The sequence below is a fragment of the Drosophila biarmipes genome, chromosome 3L (assembly GCF_025231255.1).
Source record: "Drosophila biarmipes strain raj3 chromosome 3L, RU_DBia_V1.1, whole genome shotgun sequence".
Classification (NCBI taxonomy): Eukaryota; Metazoa; Arthropoda; class Insecta; order Diptera; family Drosophilidae; genus Drosophila; species Drosophila biarmipes.
The window spans coordinates 15,979,612-16,005,185 of record NC_066613.1 but is presented as its reverse complement, the minus strand read 5'-3'; the positions used below and the strand labels follow the sequence as shown (position 1 = coordinate 16,005,185).

The 25,574-nt window shown below is 44.1% G+C and overlaps 5 protein-coding genes across 6 annotated transcripts; 1 reads left to right on the top strand and 4 right to left on the bottom strand.

Annotated features, from left to right (window-relative positions):
* Positions 1–800: 800 nt before the first annotated feature.
* LOC108034572 (NGFI-A-binding protein homolog) lies at positions 801–8,823 on the top strand. The gene is made up of 6 exons (XM_017109502.3): positions 801–1,285; positions 5,454–5,726; positions 5,943–6,826; positions 7,679–7,770; positions 8,191–8,266; positions 8,352–8,823. Exons 1-6 carry the CDS (start codon positions 916–918, stop codon positions 8,592–8,594), a joined length of 1,938 nt encoding a protein of 645 aa, XP_016964991.1. The 5' UTR covers positions 801–915; the 3' UTR covers positions 8,595–8,823.
* Positions 8,824–10,720: 1,897 nt separating this feature from the next.
* Positions 10,721–13,230, bottom strand: LOC108034389 (venom serine protease Bi-VSP). The gene is made up of 6 exons (XM_044094765.2): positions 13,014–13,230; positions 12,653–12,822; positions 12,311–12,584; positions 11,593–11,983; positions 11,451–11,526; positions 10,721–11,389 (listed from the first exon to the last, which is right to left on the bottom strand). The coding sequence occupies exons 1-6, from the start codon at positions 13,108–13,110 to the stop codon at positions 10,859–10,861; spliced, it is 1,539 nt and encodes a 512-aa protein (XP_043950700.1). The 5' UTR covers positions 13,111–13,230; the 3' UTR covers positions 10,721–10,858.
* A 385-nt stretch (positions 13,231–13,615) lies between these two features.
* On the bottom strand, positions 13,616–15,418 carry LOC127010829 (uncharacterized). Its single transcript, XM_050886021.1, has 4 exons — positions 15,378–15,418; positions 15,045–15,218; positions 14,790–14,968; positions 13,616–14,562 (listed from the first exon to the last, which is right to left on the bottom strand). The coding sequence occupies exons 1-4, from the start codon at positions 15,406–15,408 to the stop codon at positions 14,560–14,562; spliced, it is 387 nt and encodes a 128-aa protein (XP_050741978.1). The 5' UTR covers positions 15,409–15,418; the 3' UTR covers positions 13,616–14,559.
* Positions 15,419–15,836: 418 nt separating this feature from the next.
* LOC108035163 (venom serine protease Bi-VSP) lies at positions 15,837–19,652 on the bottom strand. The gene is made up of 6 exons (XM_044094680.2): positions 19,316–19,652; positions 17,901–18,070; positions 17,559–17,832; positions 16,838–17,231; positions 16,703–16,778; positions 15,837–16,520 (listed from the first exon to the last, which is right to left on the bottom strand). The coding sequence occupies exons 1-6, from the start codon at positions 19,410–19,412 to the stop codon at positions 15,984–15,986; spliced, it is 1,548 nt and encodes a 515-aa protein (XP_043950615.1). The 5' UTR covers positions 19,413–19,652; the 3' UTR covers positions 15,837–15,983.
* A 1,850-nt stretch (positions 19,653–21,502) lies between these two features.
* Positions 21,503–25,383, bottom strand: LOC108035160 (venom protease). 2 transcript variants are annotated; one of them, XM_044094681.2, is made up of 7 exons: positions 25,282–25,383; positions 23,415–23,566; positions 22,814–23,105; positions 22,464–22,757; positions 22,129–22,340; positions 21,987–22,058; positions 21,503–21,760 (listed from the first exon to the last, which is right to left on the bottom strand). In XM_044094681.2, exons 1-7 carry the CDS (start codon positions 25,361–25,363, stop codon positions 21,620–21,622), a joined length of 1,245 nt encoding a protein of 414 aa, XP_043950616.2. In that variant the 5' UTR covers positions 25,364–25,383; the 3' UTR covers positions 21,503–21,619. The 2 variants fall into 2 exon arrangements, with proteins under 2 accessions (XP_043950616.2, XP_016966105.3); XM_017110616.3 differs by lacking the exon at positions 25,282–25,383 and adding an exon at positions 23,785–24,400.
* Positions 25,384–25,574: the final 191 nt, after the last annotated feature.

The following is a 25,574-nucleotide window of genomic DNA, read 5'->3' as shown; positions in this document are numbered from 1 at the left end:
TCTTGCTATGGGAAAATGTAACGGAAAAACGTTTAGATTTAGTACCTTTTGGATGAAAAGAAATAAAGATTTTAGGGGTACAAAAGGAAAATACTTTAGTTAAAAAACAAAAATTGACATGAGAAAAGGGTTATGCATTCGACTTCTTTTTTCCTGGAAAATCACTGCACATCTTGCATTTGAAGGAATTTAAATATTCCCAGCAGACTTAACGGAAATTTTGACCAAAAAAAGTGTTTTTCAAAAGGATCTTCTGGAAGGGCTCTCAGGCACCCAAGCTGTCGCATCCTTGAGTGATGCTCAAGAGGCGGAGCTCAAAGACTCACCCGAAAGCGCTCAATTTAGCAGAGAAGAGAGGCATTCTCGTGGCAGATAAAAGTAACCCCCGAGTGGAAACCTGGAAACCAATGTGCTACGTCCCTCACCCTGCAAACGATTTGTTTTGCTTTGTTTTTCTCCCTGATTTTAACCCTTTTCCATGCTTCCCTGCTGGAAGAAATCGAAAGCGCTTGGCACTCGGCTGGACTTCGGGTGGTTTCGCTTGGCTTCGTTTGGCCTCGTGGGCCTCGGCCGGTTCCAAAAGGGTTCCTGAGATGTCCGTTCTGGGGTTCGAGAACAGAAGTTCGTCTGGCCTCGAGCTGAGCGGATCGCAGAGATCGTTGGAGCTGACGCGAATCTCGTTACTGCCGTTACATTCATCTGCCCTACGTTCTCCTGAGAGATACGAATACCTAGTGTAGTTAGGCGTAGCTTTGTAGTACTCACCCCGATCTGAGATCCCCGATCCCTGATCCCCCATCCTAGTTTGCATGCATTTCGTCCTGGTTGTTTGTGTTTGTGCCTGGTTTTTGTTCGCATTTCGTACAAATCGCGATAATTTAATTCGACATCGTGTGCCAACGAGTTATCAACGCAATGGAGGCGAGTTCAAACCCCACAACTCCCACGACGGCGGTGGCCACCACCACATCCACATCCAGCCCATCGCCGGCGGCCAGCACCAGCAGCAAGGGTCACAGTCAAGCCGCCTCCAGTTGCTCCATCTCCGCCTCCGCCTCTGCATCCGCCTCTGCATCCGCCTCCGCCTCTGCATCCGCTTCCGCCACACAGTCCCAGCTGCTGGCCACAAGTCTGGAAATGCACAAGGTGGAGGATCTGTACAATCTGTCCCTAGCCAGCGGCTTATCCGAGGGCCAGAGATCCCTTTCGGGTGCTCCGTCGGCCTCCTCCAGTCCCATCATGAGTCCGCAGGGCAAGATATTCGGAAGGAATGCAAACGGAACAAGTGAGTTCTAAGTTTAATTCTAAATTATACATAAGTTATAATAAAATTCTAAGTCATAAATAATATGAAACTGGATATCAAGTTAGGTACAGTTCTGGATACAGAACCCAGCTTAGAAACTTGTCCCTATACTTCGTCAGAGAGGTTACATTTAAATGTCTGGAACTACTAAAAAACAAGGTATAGCAGAGGTTAAAATATCGAGGTTTCTTAAATTAATTATTTTGTGTTTTCGAATAGAATTTAGATACATAGTTTAGTTCTTTATTTGGGTGCCACTGGTTTACATGTTGCAAAGAATCTTATTTTTTAATAGAAGCTGCTTTAAAATATAAAAATATTTTTAGACCTACCCAAACAAATCATTTTTAATAAATTTGAAAGTTAGAGAGTTCTACAAGATATAGATTTAAACAGGAAAAATCTTAACTTTTATCTTAGATACAAAGGGTAGTAAAAATCTAACTTTGACATGACCATTTCAAAACTTTAAATGGTCCCCTTACAATTCAAAGTCATGCTTAGCTTTTTTTTAAGATTATTCTGCTGGATCTCCTGATCCTTAGACCGCGTCGAATCCTTTATTAAGCTCCCCTGCAGCCAAGCCAATCTCCTCCAGCCTCCTGCCGCATGCAATTTTCGCGCTCTTTTCTCGAGCTTCCATTGTTTGACGGCATTCATGTAACGGAAAACGCTTGGAACCCAAGAAGCTTGTCCCTGGTCCTTGAAGTCCTTGGTCTGATAACAAAGGCCTCTGAAATGTTGCCTTTCCTGGGTAATTGAATGTCTTCAAAAAATCGCAGATCCTGTTCCTGCCTTCACTTCCTCGGCGCCCGACTGCTCGGGGTGTCTTGTTTTGCACATTTGCCCAAGGTCTAGGCTTCCTCCAGGTAGCAATGGCAGACTTCATCCAATGGGATCTGTCCAAGACCCAGGTAAGATGTCGTTTCCTAGGCAGCCGTTAGATCAACCTCGTGATGATAGGCCATGTCTTAGGGGTGACGGGAAAAAACTTTGGAAACGGGAAAAAAACTCACCCCAAGCGATGAGGGTAGTAAATATAACTATAAACCTCGGTCCGCAGGAGAGTCAACCAACGAGACGCGTTCTCGCTGGAAAAATGCTCAGCCTCCGGGAAAAAGATGTCGCCACACGGAAAAAAATATTACCCATAAATTATAATCGTAAAAAGGGGAAAAATTTGGGTTATCAAACCTATATTTTATGAAATAATTTTCATTTTTGATTCAAACAATTTGATCATTACTATATTAAAAATTTCAAATCTATTAATAGCTTTTGAAAATTTACCTTTAATTTAAACGAGTCCTATTTATTTCCGAAACTGATAAGACTAAGATCGTAATTAGCCCCAAAACAATGCATTTAAAAATTGAGTGGGCATTATTCTTTCGCTGTGCAGGCTATGGTTATGGTCCGTCCGCAGGGGCCATTGGCCATTGGCACGTACGGGCCAAGTTATTGCCACCAATGGAATTTTGATCGACAAGAATTTGGTCGTTGAAAAAGTTGGCTTTTAATTTATCGTTGTATATGAGAAATAGTTTCGGTTACTTGCCCATTGCCGACGAGTGGAAGGGAGGATGAGGAATCGGGCTCGGACTCAGGCTCAGGCTCAGACTCGGACCCAGGTCCCAAGTCCCAGGTTCCTCCAGGTTCCGATTCCAGGTCCAACTCTCCAAGTCAAAGTCTGCCGAGTCCGGCGTCTACTTTTTGCCCATAATCGAAGCGATCGCACGATTGACTGCTCCGCTCACTCACACACGGGCACTTACACGCATTTTCTTAATGCACTGGGAAAAACTATTTATCATTCTTCAACATTTTTAGAGTAAAATCTTTGATCATACCCCTATTCCTCTTTTTAATATGAATACTATTTCTATATTTTTATAAATGTTTTTCTATGGTGTAATACAAATTTGGAGTATTTTTAGGGTGGACCTTTTTCGAAAAAAAAGTTTTCCCATAGGTCCTCAATAAATCAACCCAATAGAAAATGAGGATACGTAGCCAAACTTTCTTTATTTGAACTCTAAACATAAACTCTCTTGAATATATCAAATTGGTTAGTCATTATGTCAATTGATATATGATCTTCAAGAAATTGCTTTTCAACTTAAGGGATTAGAAATAGTATCGTATTATTTCAGAACCTTAAGTCGCATTTTTTTCTGTGTGCCGATCCTGCTGGCCATTCGCGGTTTTCCGTTTTCTGCTCCTGGCTGCTTGGGCAGCTGCTTGGTATGTGGCGTCGAATGTCATTATTGCTGCCAAGTGCCAACTAAAAAGTTACTGCAGTTAATTTTTTGTCCATCTTTACCATTTGCCGTTCGCATAAAAACAGCATATTTAGCAAATGACAACAACAACGGCGGCCGAGGCATCGGGCAGTGGGTGAAAAAAACAAACCCGCAAATTAAATAAATAAAAAATCAGCAGCAATCGGCAGAAGCAGAGGAGCTGGAGCAGCCACAACAAAGTGTCCCCAGTTCGATCCATCCCCAGGCCGAACCCTCCTCCTGGTGATCCTCGGGTCCTCCCTGCCCGGCATTATTTGTGTATTGAAATCACGTCTCATTTATTTATTGCTGCCACCGTACGCCCCTCTCTTTCGCCCCATCGGACTGCCGACTTACGCAGGTCTGCGTTAAATACCCAAGTTAAGATGAGGGAGTGGGACGACAAGTGGTCGCATAGAAGAGGAGTGTGGCCATGCTATTAACCCTCGGCTGGTCACTCTGTATAAGAAATTTTTTTTTATTGAAAAAAGTTCAAGTACCACCGCTAAAAAACCTTTTTTAAAAATTAACATGTTACCAATTAAAAAAAAATTGCTTGAACAGAATGGAGGATCGGATACCATACGGTATTATCTATGATATTTACTTTTAACCATATATTTTCCCAACTAAATAAATATATATTTTTGTAATTCTTATTCGAGAATATTTGTTTGAAATCTTAAAGTCGGATCTATAACTTTTCACTGAAACTTGTTTACACCAACCTTGTCGATTATTTACCGGATTGAGCGGGCATTTATAAGCACTTTCAAGTCTCTATCAAAGTCGACAGCACATTTTGCAGGCCACGTAACTGGGCTGATATTTTAGTTTTCAAACTATTTATGATATACCCAATTAAGCGGCTAAGAATGCGAATTATTCTTGGGCCCTGGCCATAAGTCGCCACAACCCCATGGCGCGGAGCGTGGGTTAATGGCGCGAAGTGCGCATCCTTGGTGTTGGTCGTTGGTGGATGCGCTTGTGGCTTTCAGATGGCCAAGGTAAAAAATGAAAAAAAAGCGGAGCCCAATGGAAGCAGAGGATGGCAATCGATGTACGCAGCTTTTTCTGCCCTGAGTTTGTTATAATTCAGCCGGCCAGCTCGTTTTTCTATTAATTAAAGCTGGCTGGAGACGCTGTCGCCGCCTGAAATATTCTCACATAATTATTTACGATTTGACATAATCATCATCCTCGTCATCGGCGTCGTCCATTTAGAGGCAGTGTGCTGCCATAACAGTAAGAGCCTCGTCGATCGGGGGATTCATTAGTATGAGCAATAAATCGCTGCCTAGTCAAGACCGGGTTTCTTTGAATTTCGCTGCAGGAACTGGTATACCATATATACCCATGTATTTCACACGATCTGCTACAGCCCCTTATATTATACTTCCATTTTTTTTTGGCCCAAAAATCGAAAGTGATAAAACCAAGGAAAAAATTGAGATTAAAATGATCCTGGCGGATCCTTGACGGCATCTTGCAGCATGCGTGACGCATTTCTAACGAGTTTGCCGACGCAAATCGGATCGTATCGGATCCTTGGTCCCTCGAAAGGGGTTGAACCACCATGCCTATGCAGATGAGTTGGTTCCCAGGTTCTCTTGCCTCATCCTTTTTGTGTGCTTTTCGAGTTTTTTTCTTGTGCCTTGCTGGCTCTCTACGATAAAAAGGGTTAGGGTCCAGACGTCCGTCGAGTTTTTTTTTTTTTTTGGGTAAGAAAAAGCGAATTTAATTAAAATTTTTTTCTTATAGCCGGTTAGCATTGTGAGAACGTCGCAGGCCAGAACTTAATAAATATCATTTTTTGCCGGAACTTTTTCAAGCCTGTTCTCTTTTTTTTCGCCTGTGTCTTTCAGTGATCAGCACATCGCGACCGGGCAACGAGGCGGAGGTGCAGCTGTACCGGGTGCTCCAGAGGGCCAGTCTGCTGGCCTACTACGACACCCTGCTCGAGATGGGCGGCGACGACGTGCAGCAGCTGTACGACGCCGGCGAGGAGGAGTTCCTCGAGATCATGGCCCTGGTGGGCATGGCCTCCAAGCCGCTCCACGTCCGCCGGCTGCAGAAGGCGCTCCACGAGTGGGCCAACAATCCGGGACTCTTCCAGGGCCCCATGCTGCCGCACTTGGGTAAGGATCACAATTTTGCTACAAGGATTTTTATAATACAACTTCAAGCTGAAATTAAGTTACTTAGTTTGCGTTTAAGTATTTTACAAACCCATCTCATTCAAACTTAATCATATTAAAGTTAAAGGACCTTAAATGATAAGAATAGTACCTCTCTTTTTCATTCAGTGTAAACTTATCCTGAGAATATCCCTATTAACAAAATGTTACTTTCAGGTCTCTGCGAAACGCCACCAAAGCCGGCGCTGGTCTTCAATCCGGACACCACGCCCGCCCTGCCGCGCCAGAAGTTCCCCACGTTCAATCCCTCGGGCACCTCCTCCTTCCAGCCCTCGCCGGTTCCCCCGACTGCCGTGCCCACTTCCGGTTCGGTAACCGCCCCCACCGGTCCCTTGGTCACCCAGATCAGTTGTCCCTCCGTGCCACCGGTGCCCATGCCCCTGGTCCTGCCCTCCACCCCGTTGACCAGCACGCCCCATCCCTCGGCTAACAGTAGCCTGCCAGCAAACACTGCCCACCAGGTGTCCTCCAGTTCGCCCCAGCTCACTCCCGTTCTGACCGAGATGCAGATCCAGCGGATAACCATGTGTGCTGATAAGATCGGTAGGCAGTTGCCCCAAAGGGAACCGAGGGCGCAGACCACCAGAAAGCGAACCACCCGGGAACTGGAGCAGGTGATCGCCATGGGGGAGCAGGATCCGCGGCGCATGGACGAGATCCGTAAGTACTCGGCCATCTATGGGCGATTCGATTGCAAGCGGAGACCGGAGAAGCCGCTGACCCTGCACGAGGTGTGCGTCAATGAGGCGGCCGCCCAGTTGTGCCGCAATCCCCAGACCATCTGGTTGCTTACCCGCAGGGATGAACTGTTCCCCCTGGCCAGGCAGATTGTCAAGGATGCCGGGTTCGGACATTCCGCCAGCATTGCCCGGTACGGGGGACTGCTCACCCAGCTGCCCTCCCAGGGTGCGGGCCTGGGCGGAGGACGAGGTGGCCCTGGGGACACGGACTGCGAGTCCAGTGACGCCGCCGCCGTGCCCTCCAAGCGACAGCGGCTCTCCTCCACGGAGGCCGCCCAGCTGCCGCTCGACTTGAACCGGGTAAGGAAGCTTGAGTCCGTAGAGCCGTAGGTCCATCGCCCGGTGCAGTGCTTCAGCTTCGCTTTAGAGTTCTCCTCCGAACGGAGGAGCTCCCCGATAACCCAAAATTTCCTTGCAGCTTTCGCGATCGCCAGCACACAACTACTAATCCTGGTCGGGAGGTTCTTCTCAGAATATCTCGACTTGTGGAGGGGGATCCAAATTTACGCTACAGTATTTTTCCGTAGATTAGAAATATAACTTTTAATCTAAAATGATGACTAAAAAGTAACCTAACTAATGTAGATGCATATTTTTGTAGCCCAAAGTAGTAAATCTGGTCTTAAAGGCCATTTGAAGTCACAAAAGGCTGATAAAAAACATAAAAGTACCTCAAAACATCATATATCTTTAATGTTTATTATTGGCTTTTAAGTGTAAAAATATAATTCTTAAATCTTGACCCGCTTTTAACAATCTTAGTTATATTAGCATGCAAATATTATGTTGTGGTTGTGTTTTTTGATGTTTCACTGTTGATATTTATTATATTAGAAGCTTACTTACCCTTAACCTATCTCTAACCTTCAACCCTAGCTCATAAGTGGTTGCACTTCTTTCAAAGCACACCAAAGTTATTTAGTCAGTAGTCGTTTTGCAATATATTCTTGTACCTATTCCCACTGTTGAGCCAATAAATAAATCCTACGAAATTGCCAAAACCAACGATCCAGTGTCTTCTTCCTTGAGCTCCAAAACAAAAACTCTTTCCACGCATCTGCCTCCTTGCCTCGCTTAGCTTCAATTTGGCTTCCTTGAGAACGAGAGACTTTAATCCCCGATCTTGTTGATAAATCCAACCCATAAATAAAGGAAGCCGTCGAGGACTCACGCTACAATCTGTTTGCCATGTACCAAAAGTTCGCCAAGCCGCCGTTCGATCTTACGGAAATTGCCAAGTTCTCGTGAGTAAAAAGGTCTTTGTGGGATTACCAAAACAGATTTATTGTTTTCATTTTAGTTTATTACTTATATTTTTTTCAATTAATAATAGGAAACCTTTGAAAATAATTGACAAAAAATATATATATATACTATAATTCTTAAGTTATAATGAATACACCAACTATATAACGGGAAAATATATTTTCGTGCTAAACAAAAAATGTTTAAGATTCCTTTAGGACAATAGAAGGATCCTTAAAAAATGTTGACAATAAAATTCGATTATCGAAAGAATTAAGTCACAAACTTTATTTCGAGAACAATACATTTTATAAGAGGCTGATAGATAGTTAGACATTAGTACATACAATAAGACATTAATAGAAATGTAAATCCTTAGTTTTGTATTATTAAAAACCAATTTATATACCTTTTTTTAGACTGGGCAAGACGGCTGACTATGAGGATAATGATTCGCGCTTCTCGTTCAGCAACTCCAGTTCGCCGACCATGCCAGTGAGTATGTGTTGGAGCTCCACGAGGGCACTCCGCTCGCCGGGAAAAGCCTTAGAATAAGGGAAAATCATTTTCTCCCCCACAGACGGCCAGCAATGGAATGGAAAGTGATCGGTCGCCCGTCTCCCGCCGGTTGGAGTCCTCTTCGCCGCCCCGGGAATCGGTGGATCTGAGTGGCTCGGCCACGGGTCCGGTTCTCAGTGGGGTCCAGGTGATATCAGCGGCGGGGGACAACATCATCGCGGTGGCCAATCCCGCCCTGGCACTAAGTCCCACACTGAACGAGGTGCTGGCCCTCAAGAGGAACGCAGCCTCGCCGGAAACCTAGCTCCAGCTGGAGAGGATCGGATGGCTACCATTCGTAGTGCCAGATTTGGTTAATCATACAACCAAGTCGTCTTAATTCCCGTGCAATTCAATTAGCTTATGTTCGTCTAAGGGAAAATCTTGTTTTAGGAGCATTAAGTTATAATGCTTATAAGTCAATGATTAGTTTGTAGTCTCTGTGATCTATACTAAACACTGTAATAAAATCATTATTTATCCATCAATAAAAATGTTCTTATAATTTGAACTGAATAACACAAATTTCTTTAAATTTATTTGTAGTTTAAAAATGATCTTGCTGACCTTGTAAAAAACTTTACGTATTCCAAGAAATGCATTAAATGCATTAAAAATTATAATTATAAACTATATACCTGTAGAAAATAAAGGCCTCAGGTCAATAAAGGTCGTTGTAGAATATACAAATATTAAATATATGTTGAAAATCTATAGATAAATTTATACATTTGTTCTAAGTATAGGGAGACTCTGTAGCCGTCTATATAGAGAGGTGGCAAGAGAGCAGAAGGACAATGCCAGACAATTGCCCTCATTGATCTTGGCAAATTGAGAGATCATCGAGATCATAGATCACAATTGCACCCATTGAAATTGACTGATCGTGTTTACATTTGCGATTGTGGGCAATTCCTTTGTTCGCCTCTTGACGTCGCAAAAAAGGGCAAGATCCTGGCGATCCTCCCTTCGATCCTGGCGCACCCTTGCGAATATTTTCGGAATTGGCGATAGAGCTGTCTGATCTGGGAATCGGGTAATGAGCAAATTAACACCCTTGTGGCATCGGCTTAGGTATGCAAATTTTTGCCAAACTCCTGGGGCATGCAAATTTTGTTGGCATTATTGATGATGATGATGATCGGATGATGATTGCAGATCGGTTTACTTTCCCTGTTGATATGACATATTGATTGTGAGGAGAACAGGGAAAGATATCTCTGGCGAATGCAGTCTAATGAACTCTCGTACTCTCTCTTTAAGAACACTAAATCATCTGCCAGATGCGATTGGAATCTCAAAGGAGACCAGACCATGTGGCCACAAATGCGCGGGAGGCGTTCTGACTTTCAAAAGGATTCGTCCTGCTTTGTACTGTCGGCATTTGATTTGTTCATCTGCTGTTGGAGAAGAGAAAGCGAGTAGGGATTTGGGGGAAGGCAACCCTTTGTTCCCCTCCAGGAGATGGCGCCCAAGCGATACTCCCTAAAGGTCTTACAGAGGCATTCTTACTACTCCCCTCTTCTGCTGAGTTATGCAAATCCGCTTGTGGCTGCCGGAGCAATTACAATGCAGCTCATGTCCAGGAACGCAGGCTGCCTTCTTAGCCCGCATTTACATATGCGTACCCCTAGCCCATTTTTTCCTTCTGGGCTCTTTTCGGTGCTCGCAAGACGCGATCATTACCAGAATGATTGATGGGCGTCTTGCGCTCGATTTGCATAAGATGCTGTAACCCTAAAAGGGATCCTTCTGCCCTCAGGCATCGGGCGCAGGGATTAGACGTCCTGAGAACAAAGCAAAGAGCGTCAATATTTGCACTCGAAGAACACTAGGTATTTTAAAGCTTGGTAATGGAATGAGTCACACCAATGTTGCAGGATAACTGGTCAAATTTAATTCAAATCTTGAATTCTATTTTTACTCTGTGCACAACCGTTTTTCATAAATCGCATTTTTTAATTCGTTTAAAAATCATAGGAGCCTCCAATCTTTATATCCGTTACTCGTAGAGTATAGGCGTATACTGGATTCGTTGGAAAGTGTGTTGCAGTTAGAAGGAAGCGTTTCCGACCCCATAAAGTACATATATTTCTTAATCAGGATCACTCGCCGAGTCGATCTAGCCATGTCCAAACCATAAAAGCTAGAACAGTCGAACTAGGCTTGCAGATTCCTGGGCTTCCGCGCAGCGCAAGTTTATTTCAGCGGGGTGTCACGCCCACTCTAACGCCCACAAGCCCCCTACAGATTTTATGAATTTGAAAAATTTTAACAAAAATGTGTTGTTCTCATAAATACCTATCGTCTGACCTAAAAAAACGTGCCACGCCGGTAGGTGGCGTTATCCTTTGGTCATTATCCTTTTGCTCCCTTAAACTGAGTAACGGGTATCTGATAGTCGAGGCACTCGACTATAGCGTTCTCTCTTGTTTTAATTTACAATCATTTCATTTATAGGTAATAAAAGCATATTAGGGCTTAAGATGTTCATCATTAAAGCTAGGTGCCCTAAGAGACAATGGCAGCTTAGGATGTCTGCTGGACCTGTTGGATAATCCAATCCATATAGTGCTGTGTGCTGGTATAAACACCCGGCATATTTCTCCGACCACACCCGATGCCGTAGGACACCACGCCGATGAGATGGTACCGAAAGGTGCCCTTGTACAGCTCTGGTATCATCAGCGGTCCCCCGGAGTCGCCCTGGCAAGTGTCCTTGCCTCCGGAAAGGTCTCCGGCGCAGATGATCGAACTATCGAACTGATTGGCGGGTACTTTGTAATTAAAACTATTCGCAAGTCTCTGGCTGCACACACTGTTCTCATGGATGGGAATTTGGAGCTCGTTCAGCACGGTGGCAGGCACACCTCCCTCCATGGTCCTGCCCCATCCTGCGACAAAGGGATTGTGTCGCACGTAGGATTGCTGGCGCAGATCGGGCGTGTGCGGCAGGCAGATGGGACTGATCCTGGTCGTGAATTCCACGTTTCGCTCCAGAAAAATAATGGCCAAGTCACCGCGGTTGAATCGAACATCGTACTCTGGATGAGTCACGGACTGTAAGCAGAAAACGGTGGTTATCAGTAGGGAACTCTAAAAATATTAAACTAAACCTCACTTTTGCTATTTTAATGTCCACATGGCGGGTTTCGGTGTCCGTTAAAAGATCATGTTCGCCCAAGCGCACAAACGACCTAGGAAAGGACAGAGGATACACATACAAAAATATATGTAAATTGCAAGAACAATTTTGAGCTCACAGATTCGTGGTGATGCAATGGGCCGCCGTGACCACGTGTCTGGCGGTGATCAGGGTTCCTCCACACTGGAACAGTTTGCTGGGTTTCCTATATCCCAGCAGTGCGATCCAGGGCCACGCCCCCTTGCGACTCACCTCGCCGCCCACGACCTTTTTATACGTCACGTCGGTATAGCCACATCCATCCTCCATATTGAGCAGCCGTCGAGGCACTTCGTCCGTGTTCTTGGGAACAATGGGAGCCGGAGTGGTGACCGTCAGTCCATTGGGACAACACACCTGGGTGCCATGGTTGCCACAAGTCAGTCTGGAGGCCCGCAAGAAGTTGGCGAAGGTCTCGTCCCGCTGCTTAACCCGCAACTGATTTAACAGCGATGCACACTCCTTGAGTTCTAAAATGTAAATTTTAGTTTGAGTAATGGCCTTTATATAAAAACAAACTAACTGATCCCCTATAAACACGTGTTCCCATATTACTTTTCTTATATATGTACAACAATTTAATTCCTTCTAAATGACAAACAGGTTCGAAATAATTACATCTGTTACTTTACTTTCCGATTACATGTCTTACATATTCAAATTAATCAAATTATTATTTCTTAGCAAATGCTAAAAGTTATGTCAAACAAGTGCAACAATGTTGATCTAAAAAAACCTATTGCCCGGTATATCCCGCTTTCCTTATAATAGTAATTATTAACCTTAGCAAAACTCACCAACACAGTTTCCGGGCTTGGTGTCTGGTCCACGGCACTCGAGACCCCGTTGCTCCACCAAGGGTTCGGAGGAGGTAACTGGAATGGGAGCTGGAGTTGTAGTCGTTGTGGTTGTCGTGGTCGTTGTAGTGGTCCTCGGGATGTTAGGGATGAGGAAGGGATTTTCGGGGACCTCCGGCGGGGGCTGAGGACCAATAAACGAAGGCTCTGTGGGGAAGAAGGGGTTCCGAGGTCGCTCTGTGACCGGGTTGTATCTGGGTTCAGTGCAGCAGATCTACTTAGGAGAAGCAGGGCAAAGCTTAGCAAGGATGGAAAGTGCACGGACAGATCGAATGTCCCTACCACCGGGTCCCCGTTGATGTTGCGGGTGCCACAGCTGCGCTGCAGGGCGATCACATAGCGCTGGGCCCGATCCCTGCTGGTGGTCTGGAAGATGTTCACCACCTGGGGACAGTAGGTCAGGGCCACGCAGCTCCCGTAATAGTTCTCGGGGGTGGCGCAGTTTTGGCTAACTAAGAAGGAGAAAAATGTTTGTTTTAGATGTTTAAATGTTTTAGCTTTATTGCGGTTCTACGAATGGCAGCTGGTAACTCGAGCAACGATTTTTTCAAAGTGAATTGAAGTAAACTTTATCTCTATTGAATATTTGTAGTTAGACATGGCGAGGCATAAAGCTCTCGACTAATTAAGTGGCTTTGACTACCTTGCTTGCGCTGATCGAACTGGGCGGCAGTGGGCGAGGGGAGGAGCACGAGGGACAGGAGTGTAAGCACAGCACTAGCACAGCACATCCACTTCATGGTGGGATGTCGATATATATTTTGATAGTATCCGAAAAACGAACTGAATTCCTTATCAGAAGGATCTTTGGGGATTGCGGCTGTTTTTCCGTGGCCTGCGGGACCAAAGCGATCGCGTCTTCGATACGGATGAGCGGTCGACCCCCGGAACCCAGCTTTATATGCCGGGTTCTCATGGGAACTACCCACTTAGCAAACTAACTACCTCTCTCAGAAGCTCTCTCGCTAGTGATGTGGGCTTAACTATTAAGTAGGGCTGAGAAGCATGCAATTTACACATTCCATTTTAACAAATTTTAAAACGAAATGTAGTAATATATATATAGTAATTTTTTACGCTTTTCCACTCCAAATCATATTGCTTATATCAATTATATAGAAAGTATAAGGCGGCCTAACGGCTTCGTATATTTCATACAACTTTATTTCATGACATATATCTACTATGTAGGAGAAGTAAAATAAGCTTGATTTCTTATGATTAGCTGGTTTCCGTAATCCCACAACGTGATGGCCAATAGATAATTCCATGTAATTGTTTGAATGAAGTTCCTCCCCTTCTAACAAGTTTTTAATTTAAATATTTTTGAGCTTGGAAAATCATTTGATAGGTTTACTACTCTCTGTAGGTGTGTGTTTAATGATCTTTAAGTGTATACATAATTGGTATTATATAATTTGGATAAACTTCAACTAAACTGGCACTAGCTAATAATGTTATATTGTTTATTATTTTAATATGACAATAAACGTTATTAATAGAAAAGGATTTGTTTGTAACAGGTAAACAAAGAAGGCGTTGAGTATTCTGGACCGGAAGCACCTGCCAAGTCGATCTAAACAACCGTGACTGTCCCAGTGCTTTTCTTGCCTTTTTCGTTCTTTCTCTGGGTACATTTAGATATTTGGGCCAGGTCATTTTCTCTCTGAGCACGGATTCGCTTTTCCTTTCTTCTTTCGCGAATGGTGCACGGAATGGGAACGTATTATTGGAATGTCTGGTTCTATATCTGAGAACTTACTTATCCATCAGAAGCTCTAGGGTGCTGCGCTTTAGGACTAGCAGAATAAAGTATAGAATACCAAAGCAGAAGTGGGCATAATAAACATCGTAAGTAAACCATCGACGTCGTATTTAGCCATATCCAAAAAAAAATAAATGGTATAAAAAATCCAAGTTGCGCCCATGATGACGGTAATTCTCAAAAAGATTGCATAACTATGTTTGCAAATAAATAAATAAATGAATGCAATTAAACATTACGTCCTTCAGTACAATTAAAGATCCTTACGTTTGAGTATCGAAATTAAAGCACGTCGATGTCATCTCTCTCTGTCGCTCAAACCTCTTCAGTTCTCTCTTTACCTTCCAGATGTTAATAGCAGTCAGGATAAACATGATAAAGTTGATTATATTTTGGATATTCATCACTAAGACAAAGATGTGGATCACTGAGTTCAAAGAGGCAATATTAGTATTGAATTCTATTACAAGCAATTATGATGCCACTATTAAAACTTCCAAAACTTTGAGAGTTCCCCTTGCTTACCCCAAAATATCCCTATAATTCATACTGAGTGAGAATTAAGATACGTACGCATTTCCCCTTTGCTCTTAACTAGAGGTACACGTTATGGAAGTTCTACAGCAGCACTTTCAAAAAATTCTGTAAAATTACCGGATCCAAACGCCAAATTATAAATATACATAAAATACAATCCTGAACAGCCAGCAGCCGTGATCCAGGCAAAAGCACTATAGAACAGAAATTGATATCGATGTTCATCGCGCTTGAGAGGCCTGAAGGTTTGCCAACAGTGATAGCTAATGGCAGAAAGCCATGTAAAGTGCGAGTACCTAAAGAATAGCACGGAAAAATCTGTAAATATTATAAATATATAAAATGATCGCAGATTTTAAACCTTTAACATACATGTGAACCTGTTTAGCTCCAAGAAACTCAAATAGTCCAGTGTGAAAATCAGTTCATACATGACCATGCTAAATAAGCAGCTTATAATGCACTTGCCCAGTGTATTTCGGAGGTTCCTTACGTAAGTATAAACAGTGATGGTGAGGATCTTGAGAATCATTGAAATTATGCAAGCTGAAGTCACAGAAACAGAGGTTAGGCCGGGAAATTATTACAAATTATATATTATATTATTTATCTTAAGCTGTATCCAAGCCCTTTTCTCTCGCATACATGCACTATAAGTCGTAATATGAGATGTATTCACAATCTTAAGAATAATTTACACAATACCGTAAAATTGCCATTTTTCTGTAAAATACATTTCTTCTAAACGAAGATCGAAACTCGACTGAGTTACTGAACTTGACTCGGTCAATAAAAAAACATTATCGCCGGCACGAATTTTTTAAAAAATGTATTATTGTTTCTCTCAGCTGAAAACATACTTGGGGAATTCAATATGCTTCCTGTGGGAATTCAAGAAACCCACCAAAACATTGGGGCCCACTTTTTCAAAGATTAAAATGTAAAATAAATTGGTTTTTTGTTTCGCATGTCAATACCTTCAGTGACGCCGAAATAATAAGAGGCGATCTAATGCCCTTGACTGGCAAGAACACTTTAAATGACTGGCTGTGACCAGAAGAAAAAAGTGCAGGTTAGAAAAACTATTATTTTTAAGTTGATAAGCTCAGTTACGGGTATCTGTTACCGTTCCCTCTCGTTCTCTACTAACAGAAAGACAATAGATGAAGTCTACAATAAATATTTTTATTTTTTATAGTCCAAGATTAATCCGTTTCAGATAAACTTAAATCAATCGTAGTGATCTGATTCGGGGTTTAGAGTAAGTTGGGCATTCTTATGAGCTAGATACAACAGGCAGACGATGGCAACTCAGGGTGTCTGCTGGACCTGTTCGATGATCCAGTCCATGAAGTGCTGTGTGCTGGAGTAAACCCCGGGGACATTCGGTCGGGCGCACCCGATGCCGTAGGACACCACGCCGATCAGGTAGAACCGCAAGCCCGAAGTGCCACCCTGGTACTGTTCCGGCACCATCAGTGGGCCGCCGGAGTCGCCCTGGCACGTATCCTTGCCTCCGGAAAGAACGCCGGCGCACAGGACCGCGCTGTCGAATTGATCGGCGGAGAAGTATCGCTTCTCCTTCGCGTAGCTCTGGGCGCACACCCCGTTCTCGTAGATGGGAATTTGGAGCTCATTCAGCACGGTGGCCGACTCACCGCCCTCCATCGTCTTCCCCCAACCGGCGACGAAGGGCATGTAGCCCACGTAGGATTTCTGGCGCAGACTGGGCGTGTGCGGCAGGCAGATAGGCGCTATCTTGGACGTGAACTCCACGTTCCGCTCCAGATAAAGGATGGCCAAGTCACTGCGTCCATTTCGTCGATTGTACTCCGGATGGGACACGTACTAAAAAGAAAAATCGTGTGTTGTAAAAACCGTAGCGAAACATGTTACAAATAATATTACTATTTAAATAAAAAAAAAGAAAAAAAAGAATAAAGTTGTTTTCCTTTCCATACTATTGATCTATTTAAAACTCAAGATATAAGATAGGGAAAGTAATCATGTAATAAAAGGATTCGACATACCCTTGCAATATTAATGTCCACATGGGGAGTCTCTGTGTCCGTGGACAGATCATGTTCTCCCAAACGGACAAACTGTCTAAAAAATAAAAAATCCGATTTAAATACAAGTGTTAATAGGGGAGCGTGTAAACTTACAAGTCGTCCCTGATACAATGGGCCGCTGTGATCACGTGTCTGGCGGTTATCAGGGTTCCTCCGCACTTGAACGGCGATCCGGAGGGATCGTCGTATCCCAGCAGAGCGATCCAGGGCCACGCCCCCTTGCGGCTCACCTCGCCGCCCACGATCTTCTTGTAATACCCGAGCGTAGAGCCGCATCCTTCCTCCACATTGGGCAGCCGCCGAGGCACTTCGCCCGTGTTCTTGGGAATAATGGGAGCCGGAGTGGTGACCGTCAGTCCATTGGGACAACACACCTGGGTGCCATGGTTGCCACAAATCAGTCTGGAGGCCCGCAAGAAGTTGGCGAAGGTCTCGTCCCGCTGCTTAACCCGCAACTGATTTAACAGCGATGCACACTCCTTGAGTTCTAAAATGTAAATTTTAGTTTGAGTAATGGCCTTTATATAAAAACAAACTAACTGATCCCCTATAAACACGTGTTCCCATATTACTTTTCTTATATATGTACAACAATTTAATTCCTTCTAAATGACAAACAGGTTCTAAATAATTATATCTGTTACTTTACTTTCCGATTACATGTCTTACATATTCAAATTAATCAAATTATTATTTCTTAGCAAATGCTAAAAGTTATGTCAAACAAGTGCAACAATGTTGATCTAAAAAAACCTATTGCCCGGTATATCCCGCTTTCCTTATAATAGTAATTATTAACCGTAGCAAAACTCACCAACACAGTTTCCGGGCTTGGTGTCTGGTCCACGGCACTCGAGACCCCGTTGCTCCACCAAGGGTTCGGAGGAGGTAACTGGAATGGGAGCTGGAGTTGTAGTCGTTGTGGTTGTCGTGGTCGTTGTAGTGGTCCTCGGGATGTTAGGGATGAGGAAGGGATTTTCGGGGACCTCCGGCGGGGGCTGAGGACCAATAAACGAAGGCTCTGTGGGGAAGAAGGGGTTCCGAGGTCGCTCTGTGACCGGGTTATATCTGGGTTCAGTGCAGCAGATCTACGTAGGAGAAGCAGGGCAAAGCTTAGCAAGGATGGAAAGTGCACGGACAGATCGAATGTCCCTACCACCGGGTCCCCGTTGATGTTGCGGGTGCCACAGCTGCGCTGCAGGGCGATCACATAGCGCTGGGCCCGATCCCTGCTGGTGGTCTGGAAGATGTTCACCACCTGGGGACAGTAGGTCAGGGCCACGCAGCTCCCGTAATAGTTCTCGGGGGTGATGCAGTTCTGGCGAACTGGATAAAATAAATGGGTCACAAATTCATTAGGTTTCTTTATATTAGTTATAAACTTTAGAGTTTTTGAATTAACATAGTTTACTTCTTTGTAGAAGTATTAACTTTACTTTATATGAATTTTGTCAAAAATATTAAAATATTATAAATTGTTAAATTTTGTTAAACCAATATGTTCTATTAAAAAAAAAAATAGATAAAAAAAACATTTTATTTTTTGTGTCATTTATAAAGATGTCTGATTACATTTTTTATTTTAATCTGAGGATTAATACTTTTAATGATTGAGTATGATTTTGTTAATTTTAGTAGAATGTGTTGAACGGCTTTGCCTTCACCTCAAGATGAGTCAGTTTTGGACATGGGGGATTTAGTTATGTTGTTTTTTACACCTCTAACCAAGTCAACAGTCTATCATTAGCAAGAACACAACAAGCCAAACAAAAATACACTTTATACGAGCGCTAAAGCTCTACTGTTATACTTAACAATTGCCCAAAAGAGATATAATCAAATCTTCACTTTTTTACTTGCGGGGCAAAATGGATATTCAAACTTGACATTTTGCAATGTGATTAAAAAAAAAAATGGAATTTACCAAAGTAAGAGGGGTAAAACTGAATTATTTGTGGTGACAATGTAAAACAAGCTTTGTCTCAAGAACACTTGCATTTGACTTTCTAACAATCTTAAAAGTCTGATATCGTCACAACGGCAGATGCTGGTCAAGCGAGCCATAGACGTCCGTGTCTCAATCAAACTTTACGAGTGCCGGGCACAAAAACCGATACGAGCTCTAAGGGAACGCCCCGTGGGTAATAAACACCTGTTTGAGTCGCTGTCCGAGTCGAAATCCGACCTTGGTGACCGGTTTCGTGAACTGGAATCGAACTCGAACACAATGGGCCAAAAAATTCGACTTGAATAATTTGGGACGATTGTTTGTTTTGCAGTTAATACAAATTGCCGCCTCAAATCGAAAGACTTGAGCAACGAACTTGCCATTGAACTTGAAGATGTCTGCACGTCAGAGGTCTGTGCGAATCGATATTTAGACCATCTGGGTTAAGCCCATTCAAATGCGTTGATGGATTTATGGCCTTTGATTAGAATCCGAGATGCGTTGCTAATGGAACTGGTTTGTTGTTTGCTAAGATCGCTCGTAAAAGTTCTACAGATAGTAGATATAGATAGATAGATATGGCAAAGCAGAAAGCTGGCGACTAATTAAGTGGCTTTGACTACCTTGCCTGCGCTGATTGAACTGGGCGGCAGTGGGCGGGGGCAGGAGCACGAGGGGCAGGAGTGTAATCACAGCACTAGCACAGCACATCCACTTCATGGCGAGATCGATTTATTGCACAGATACGATCATATATGCGAGATATCCAGGGGCAACGCGACGTTCACTGTCCGAATATCGTTGACAACCAATCTTATTTTTGGGGAACCGGACAACCGGACAACCGGAGACAACTGGAGACGCGTCTACACCCGCGGAAGCTTCTTCGGAGATTGCCGTGTGCTTCTTTTCGTGGCCTGCGTGACCAGAGCGATCGCGTCTTCGATTCGGCTGAGCGGTCGGCCCCCAGAGCCGAGCTTTATATGCAGGGTTCTCATGGGATCTCTCAGGCGAATCTACCAAATCTACCGACCCCTCTCGCAAGCTCTCTCGCCGGGAAAGTCGGTGCACTGCGGAGAGCTCCGCGGATGGGGTTCACATTCGAATTCGCGGAGCACGCCATTTGCCTTCTAAGCATGCCAGTCAAGGTGGAAAAGCACCAAATGCACGCAAATGATTTTCCCCACCCAAGCCGAAAATGGTGCAAATATCTATTGATTTTGTGGCCTAATAATATGGTGCAGCGGCTAATGGTTGGTAATGGTATAGCCCACAAGCTGGCACTGTTCTGAATTGGGAAATCTCAATTAAGACGTGAGTCAAATGAGGCGCCAAATGGCTGACCTTGCTCTGCTCGCAATTTGTCACTGAACTGGTCCCGAGAATTCTGTGACTCAATTGGACGGCCGTCTAAGCAAAAATGATAAATGCCATTAATCAAGGTAAATTAAAACGGATCCCGTTGACATGTCAATTGGGAATCACTTGGCGAACTGACCAAAGCCGCCGGCGACATTCTAGCTCGTATTCTAGTTTAGCACCATGATTAGCAATCAGAATTTATTCTCATACTTTGAAATTGTGTTCGTATGCGGGTGCCGTAAAAAGCTTTCGCTGATTATATAGATAGCAGCCTCCCCTCGAGAATACGTAATAACTGGAACTACAGTGAGGATCTATCGGATTTTGTAACACACTCTTGCAACTAAATCGATTTATTTATATTTTCAAAGTTGCGCTTAGAATGATTCATTTCGTTCACTGAGTTATAAAAAATATGTTTACAATCATTCCACTTTTGGGATAGTCCAGAACATGCGTTATTTCACATGACTAAGTGGGTCAAATCTGGATTCCAAAAATACTATTTCGATACTGATTATCAACCGAAATATTTTTCTACTTTCTTATGTATAAACACATTGTACTATCTAACTTAAGTTATATTCTGTGAGTTGTTTTATTCACATAAAACTGATGTGTAAATCACTTTATTTTGATCTGTTAGCACACGCTTAATACACCCCACTAAGTCTCCGCCGGTTCGCCGTACACATCACAATACGGGGGGCACTCAACCCGATTAGAATTCCGCTGAGACGCTGCCAAAAGCCAATTGGCATGCGATCGATGCAGCCGCAGGGGCATAATACGCCGATCGATCTACTATAATGACTAATCCGGATCACTTGGCCATGCAGTGCAGGTAGAAGCAGCGGGGGCCGAAGTGAATGGCGGGAAATTCCAGACCCTGTCGTCAAAGAATCGCTTTTTTCGGTTCCGGCTCAACCATTTCAGATACATTGAGTGATATAATCGAGTAATCTTTACACTATCCTCAAGTTGTTTCATTTGATAAATAACTTGGCAGCTTTTTTTGCAGATATGATTGGTGATGTAATCGAGTAATCTTCACAGTACCACTCAGATATTCCAGTTGATAAATACCTACCTAACACATCGACTAACACATATTATCAAAATAAAGCAAACACGTTTTGTAATTAATTAAAAAAAATTAAAAAACCTTAAGAACACAATAAATAATGTGCAGTGTATGCAAATTAAACAAATGAGCTTCAAAACAAATTTATTGTTAAATTTTTAAATATTTTAAATGACTGAATAAAAAACATACATCAGCTTTAAATAAGATAAGATAGTTGAACTTATATTTCGATCACTTGCTTTATTTTTTTTCTGGTTAAGAAAACCTGAAACAAAATTCTCTGACACGTGGAATTAAATCGAATGTAATGTAAGATCAATAATGCTTAAATCAAGAACATAAAATCATGAAGTTTATTGCGGAAATTGCGGTGGGTATGTGTGTGCGGGATTTAGGATTTAAACCCAAGTATTTGTTAAGTGCCCTCAATTTGAATGACACATCGCAGATAGCTAGCCGATTTAGGATGTGTCATGGTCTAAGCCGCGGATATGTGTTTCCTGATCCAAGGAACGTAGGAGGCGACTCTCGTGTAGACTCCCGGAAAATTTGGCCGGGCACACTCATAGCCAAAGGAAACCAGGCCGAGTAGGTAGAACCTGTAGACATTGGCCTCCAGCTGGAGCAGTCCGCAAAGAAGTGGCAAGAAATATATGAGTATGCTAAAGTCCGAATTCTGTTCTGCAAGTCACCGACATTTTCGTTGACCAACGAAATCATATCTGCGTCACGAGCATGGACAATTAGCGGGCGGTGCTCAGTGAACCACCTTGGCAGGTGCGACAGAGCTGAAGACTTGGCCAAAACAGGTTCGCTGACTCACAGAAGAAGAGATTGTAACTGACCTGGGGCATCATGAGTGGTCCACCGGAATCCCCCTGGCAGGCGTCCACGCTCGAGCTGCCGGCGCACAGCACCTGCAAAGGATTTATTGGGCTTTAAATTCGTCTCGGGGACTCCCCCACCGGTGCGGGATGGCCGGCTCACCTTGTCACTGAACTGGACGAACTGGAACACGGACTTGTAACTCTGCTCGCAGCTCTGCCGAGCTACAATGGGCACCTGGGCGTCGCGCAGCACCTGCGAGGTGGCTCCCTGATGCTTCACTGCCCCCCAGCCGGCCACGAAGGGATTCATGCCCACAAAGTCCTGCTGCAGGAACTTGGCGGCCTCGGGCAGGCAAATGGGTGATATGTTACCTAGGGGAGTGATTTATAATAAAAATATTTTGTTTCATTGGCCTAGGAAAATATAACTAAAAAGGAAATTATGCTTCATATTTATGTTATTATAAATTTAATTATTTTATTCCGATCTCTCACCTGGCAATGTACCCACTCCATTCAGCTCAATCAAGGCTATATCATTCGATATGGAGTTGAGGTCGAAGTGCTCGTGGACCACAGTCCTACGGATACGGAAATCCATTGCCCCCGGCTCGGCTGGCTTGGAGAGATCATGGGCTCCCAGTCGCACCAAAGTCAGCATGGGGTTGATGCAGTGCGCCGAGGTGACCACGTAATGCGAATGGATCAAACTGCCACCGCAGAGGAACTTCAGAGCATTCCGATTCGTCTCCTCAAAGTAGCCGAGGGCAGCTATCCAGGGATACGCTCCTGGAGAGGGTTAAATAAATGTAAAAATAATATCTCACAATAGCTAATCTGGCTACCTTTTCGAGCCTCCATTCCACCCACAACTCGATTGGAAGTGGCACCACTAATGCCACAATCGGTGCCCGAGCGTTGAGCATTCTGTGGCGGTGGAGGTGGGGCAGGAGGTTGTGGGTTAAAGAGGGGGCTCACCACCTGGTTCAGGGGCGGAGTGGGCTGGAAAACCATCGGGGTGACAGTGGATCCTCCACTCAACGGCGAGAAATGAAAAAAGCCAAAGGGAGCAGCGGTGGTCGCAAATAGATCCTTCCTGCTCCTGGCATTTCCTGCTCTATCCGAGGCGCAGCAAACCTTGTAAGCAAAAAATCCTAGCTTTGTAAATCTCTTACGAAATGGTAAAGTATGACCTTGTTTAACTAATATAATTTTAACTTGACTTTGTTCATGTATCAATTCACAACAATTATTTACCAGTGTGGCAAAATAATTTAATTAAACTCTTATCTAAAAATAAATGCAATTTAATGCCTAGTTTGAGTTTATAACTTTAAATATTGTTTGCGATGAGCAAAAAATAAAGCGAAATTAAGTGGGGTCGTTGATATGTTGAATAAAAATGAATTATAGAAAAGTGAAAACGAAATAGATCCAAGGGATTACCATGAAAGAGGAGCCATCGAAGCCGCAGATGGACTGGCCCAGAAAGGTGTGGAACGCGTTGCCCTGGCCCTGGTACTCATCCATGAGCTGGGGACAGGAGGTCAGGGGCAGGCAGCTTCCAGGCCGGGATCGGGCGTCTTGGCAGGACTGGGCTGCAAGAGAACGAAGTGATTGGGAGGGGGCGTGGCAGGGGCTCTCTAGCTTATCAATTTTATTTGCCAATTCGATTTGCTTGGATTTTGTGATCGTTTTTATTTTGACTAATTTTGCGGTGTTATTATACAAGTGTTTTGTATTTTCTTCTCTTCTTGTGTGGGGGGATAGGTGATTTTTTGGGTGGTAAGGAGGTGATCTTAGTAGAGTATCCGACGTCTTCGGCGCCGACGCCGCCTACGGCCGGAATTGAGCGGCATGAAAATCATCATATCCGAACCGGTCTGTGGACCTGTGGACGAGGGCGTCGGGGAGTTCTGCTGCTGGCGGGGATCGATGCACGGGCAGTTGGGCAGCGGGCGCGATCCGCCGGGCAGGCAGACCAGCGGCTGTGATGGACAAGTGGCCGGCGGCACGGGCAGAGTGCTGCCAGCCGTACTGGTGGTGGTCACACCCGTGGTCGTGGAAATGGTGGTGGTACTGCTGCTGGTCGTGATCAGGGGCGGCGTCACCGGCGTCTGGGGATTCGGGGGCGTGGGCTGGAACGTCGGGATCACTGCAGGTGTGGACGGAAAAGCCGGTTGAGGCGGTATTAGTGGACCAATCGGCTGGAGCGGCTGCGGCGGCAGCGGAGAAAACGGTGGTCCCTGCGGCGGCGGCGGCGGTGGTAGCGCATAAATGGGATAGTAACCTGGCGGATACAGCGGACACCAGCCCTTGATGCTGGCCAAGTAGGACAGGAATGGCCAGAAGTACACCTTCACACAGAACTCGTCCAGCAGAACCATCTCTCCGATCCGCAACCGCAACCGTATCCGTTTATGCGTGCTCGCTGCTCGGCCACCAGGTGGCAACTGTCCACGAGCTCATCTTTTTCGGCCAATTGCAGCTCCGCCAAGTGGAGCATGGCGGGCCATAATGATTATAATTCGATTGTATTTCAGTGGGGCACAATTATCCAAAGAGTCGTATGAAAAGCCCAAGCTCAGGGGCGGATCAGGGTGTTAGGGCTTTAAAAATATTATCATACTTCCATAATACAATACATTTACTTTTTCAGATTAAGATTCAATACCTATAATTTGTCATGAACAAATTTGGAATATTTTGTTTTTAAAAATTAAATGTTGTATCTTTCTAATAAAGTATGACTCTTAATATTCAAATTAAATTCCAAAAATCATATACTATGTAAAATGCTTTGACGGATGTTTATGACTAAAGAAGCTTATCTTAATACAGAACAAAAACTATAACATCAGCGTAGCAAATAAAAACTTTGCATTATTTTCTGACCCATTACTCATTTCATGAAGAAATGATTTTGTTGTTTTTAGAGTATTTAATGACGTTCGGGAAATGCACATTTTTAAAAACTTCGTTCTGAGCATTATTCAAGCCCCTAATTGCAGTTCCGACAAATTCACACCGAGATGCATCGTTAATTCTGGGGGAATTAAAATAACTGGGCCAGTGGCGCTTGGAATCCGATTGAAATCATTTGGGGAGGTCTGTTGGAGCCATTCGCCGGGTGCTAGAGGGCGACCATTAGGGCCGACAGATGATGCGATATGTGGGGGATTTGTTTATGTTGACACATTAAGTGGAATGACACGATCACATAACTCAAACAGATCTATTGGCACGATCTGGTGGGTATTTTTGAGCAGCCGAAGGGGCACGTAAGACTAAAAACAGAATTCACACAACTTACACTTGACGGGCGAGCAAATGGAGAGAGCCAAATAAACTGTGAGGAATTTATGAGCTCTCGGGGAGCCGGCGATCGCACACATTCTGATCCTATGGACTTCGCCGACGAACTGAACCCGTGGGCCACTGTCACACCGGAACTTAAGCGCTAACGGAGTGGGTGTCATCAAATGATTTAATTGTGGCAATTTTCGAAATCACATTTAATTTAATCGACAGCTATGGCTGATTTTTTTGAGGGATGAACTTGAAAAGTTGAAGGATGGGCAAAGCACCCCCTGAGCTCAGGGAGCT

Excerpts from the sequence above, each read along its gene's own strand:
- LOC108034572 (XM_017109502.3), top strand. The coding sequence starts at position 916 with ATGGAGGCGAGTTCAAACCCCACAACTCCCACGACGGCGGTGGCCACC. Across the intron at positions 5,727-5,942 it reads CCCCATGCTGCCGCACTTGG|GTCTCTGCGAAACGCCACCA; the intron begins GTAAGGATCACA and ends TGTTACTTTCAG. Across the intron at positions 8,267-8,351 it reads CCAGTTCGCCGACCATGCCA|ACGGCCAGCAATGGAATGGA; the intron begins GTGAGTATGTGT and ends TCTCCCCCACAG.
- LOC108034389 (XM_044094765.2), bottom strand. The coding sequence starts at position 13,110 with ATGAAGTGGATGTGCTGTGCTAGTGCTGTGCTTACACTCCTGTCCCTC. Across the intron at positions 11,984-12,310 it reads CAAGCCCGGAAACTGTGTTG|AACTCAAGGAGTGTGCATCG; the intron begins GTGAGTTTTGCT and ends TTTACATTTTAG. Across the intron at positions 11,390-11,450 it reads TGGACATTAAAATAGCAAAA|TCCGTGACTCATCCAGAGTA; the intron begins GTGAGGTTTAGT and ends TTCTGCTTACAG.
- LOC127010829 (XM_050886021.1), bottom strand. The coding sequence starts at position 15,408 with ATGTATTTTACAGAAAAATGGCAATTTTACG. Across the intron at positions 15,219-15,377 it reads AGAAAAATGGCAATTTTACG|CTTGCATAATTTCAATGATT; the intron begins GTATTGTGTAAA and ends CTGTGACTTCAG. Across the intron at positions 14,969-15,044 it reads GGAGCTAAACAGGTTCACAT|GTACTCGCACTTTACATGGC; the intron begins GTATGTTAAAGG and ends GCTATTCTTTAG.
- LOC108035163 (XM_044094680.2), bottom strand. The coding sequence starts at position 19,412 with ATGAAGTGGATGTGCTGTGCTAGTGCTGTGATTACACTCCTGCCCCTC. Across the intron at positions 18,071-19,315 it reads GTTCAATCAGCGCAGGCAAG|TTCGCCAGAACTGCATCACC; the intron begins GTAGTCAAAGCC and ends TATTTTATCCAG. Across the intron at positions 16,779-16,837 it reads CATTGTATCAGGGACGACTT|ACAGTTTGTCCGTTTGGGAG; the intron begins GTAAGTTTACAC and ends TTTATTTTTTAG.
- LOC108035160 (XM_017110616.3), bottom strand. The coding sequence starts at position 24,355 with ATGGTTCTGCTGGACGAGTTCTGTGTGAAGGTGTACTTCTGGCCATTC. Across the intron at positions 23,567-23,784 it reads GCGGCGTCGGCGCCGAAGAC|CCCAGTCCTGCCAAGACGCC; the intron begins GTCGGATACTCT and ends GTTCTCTTGCAG. Across the intron at positions 22,341-22,463 it reads TGGAGTGGGTACATTGCCAG|GTAACATATCACCCATTTGC; the intron begins GTGAGAGATCGG and ends TCACTCCCCTAG.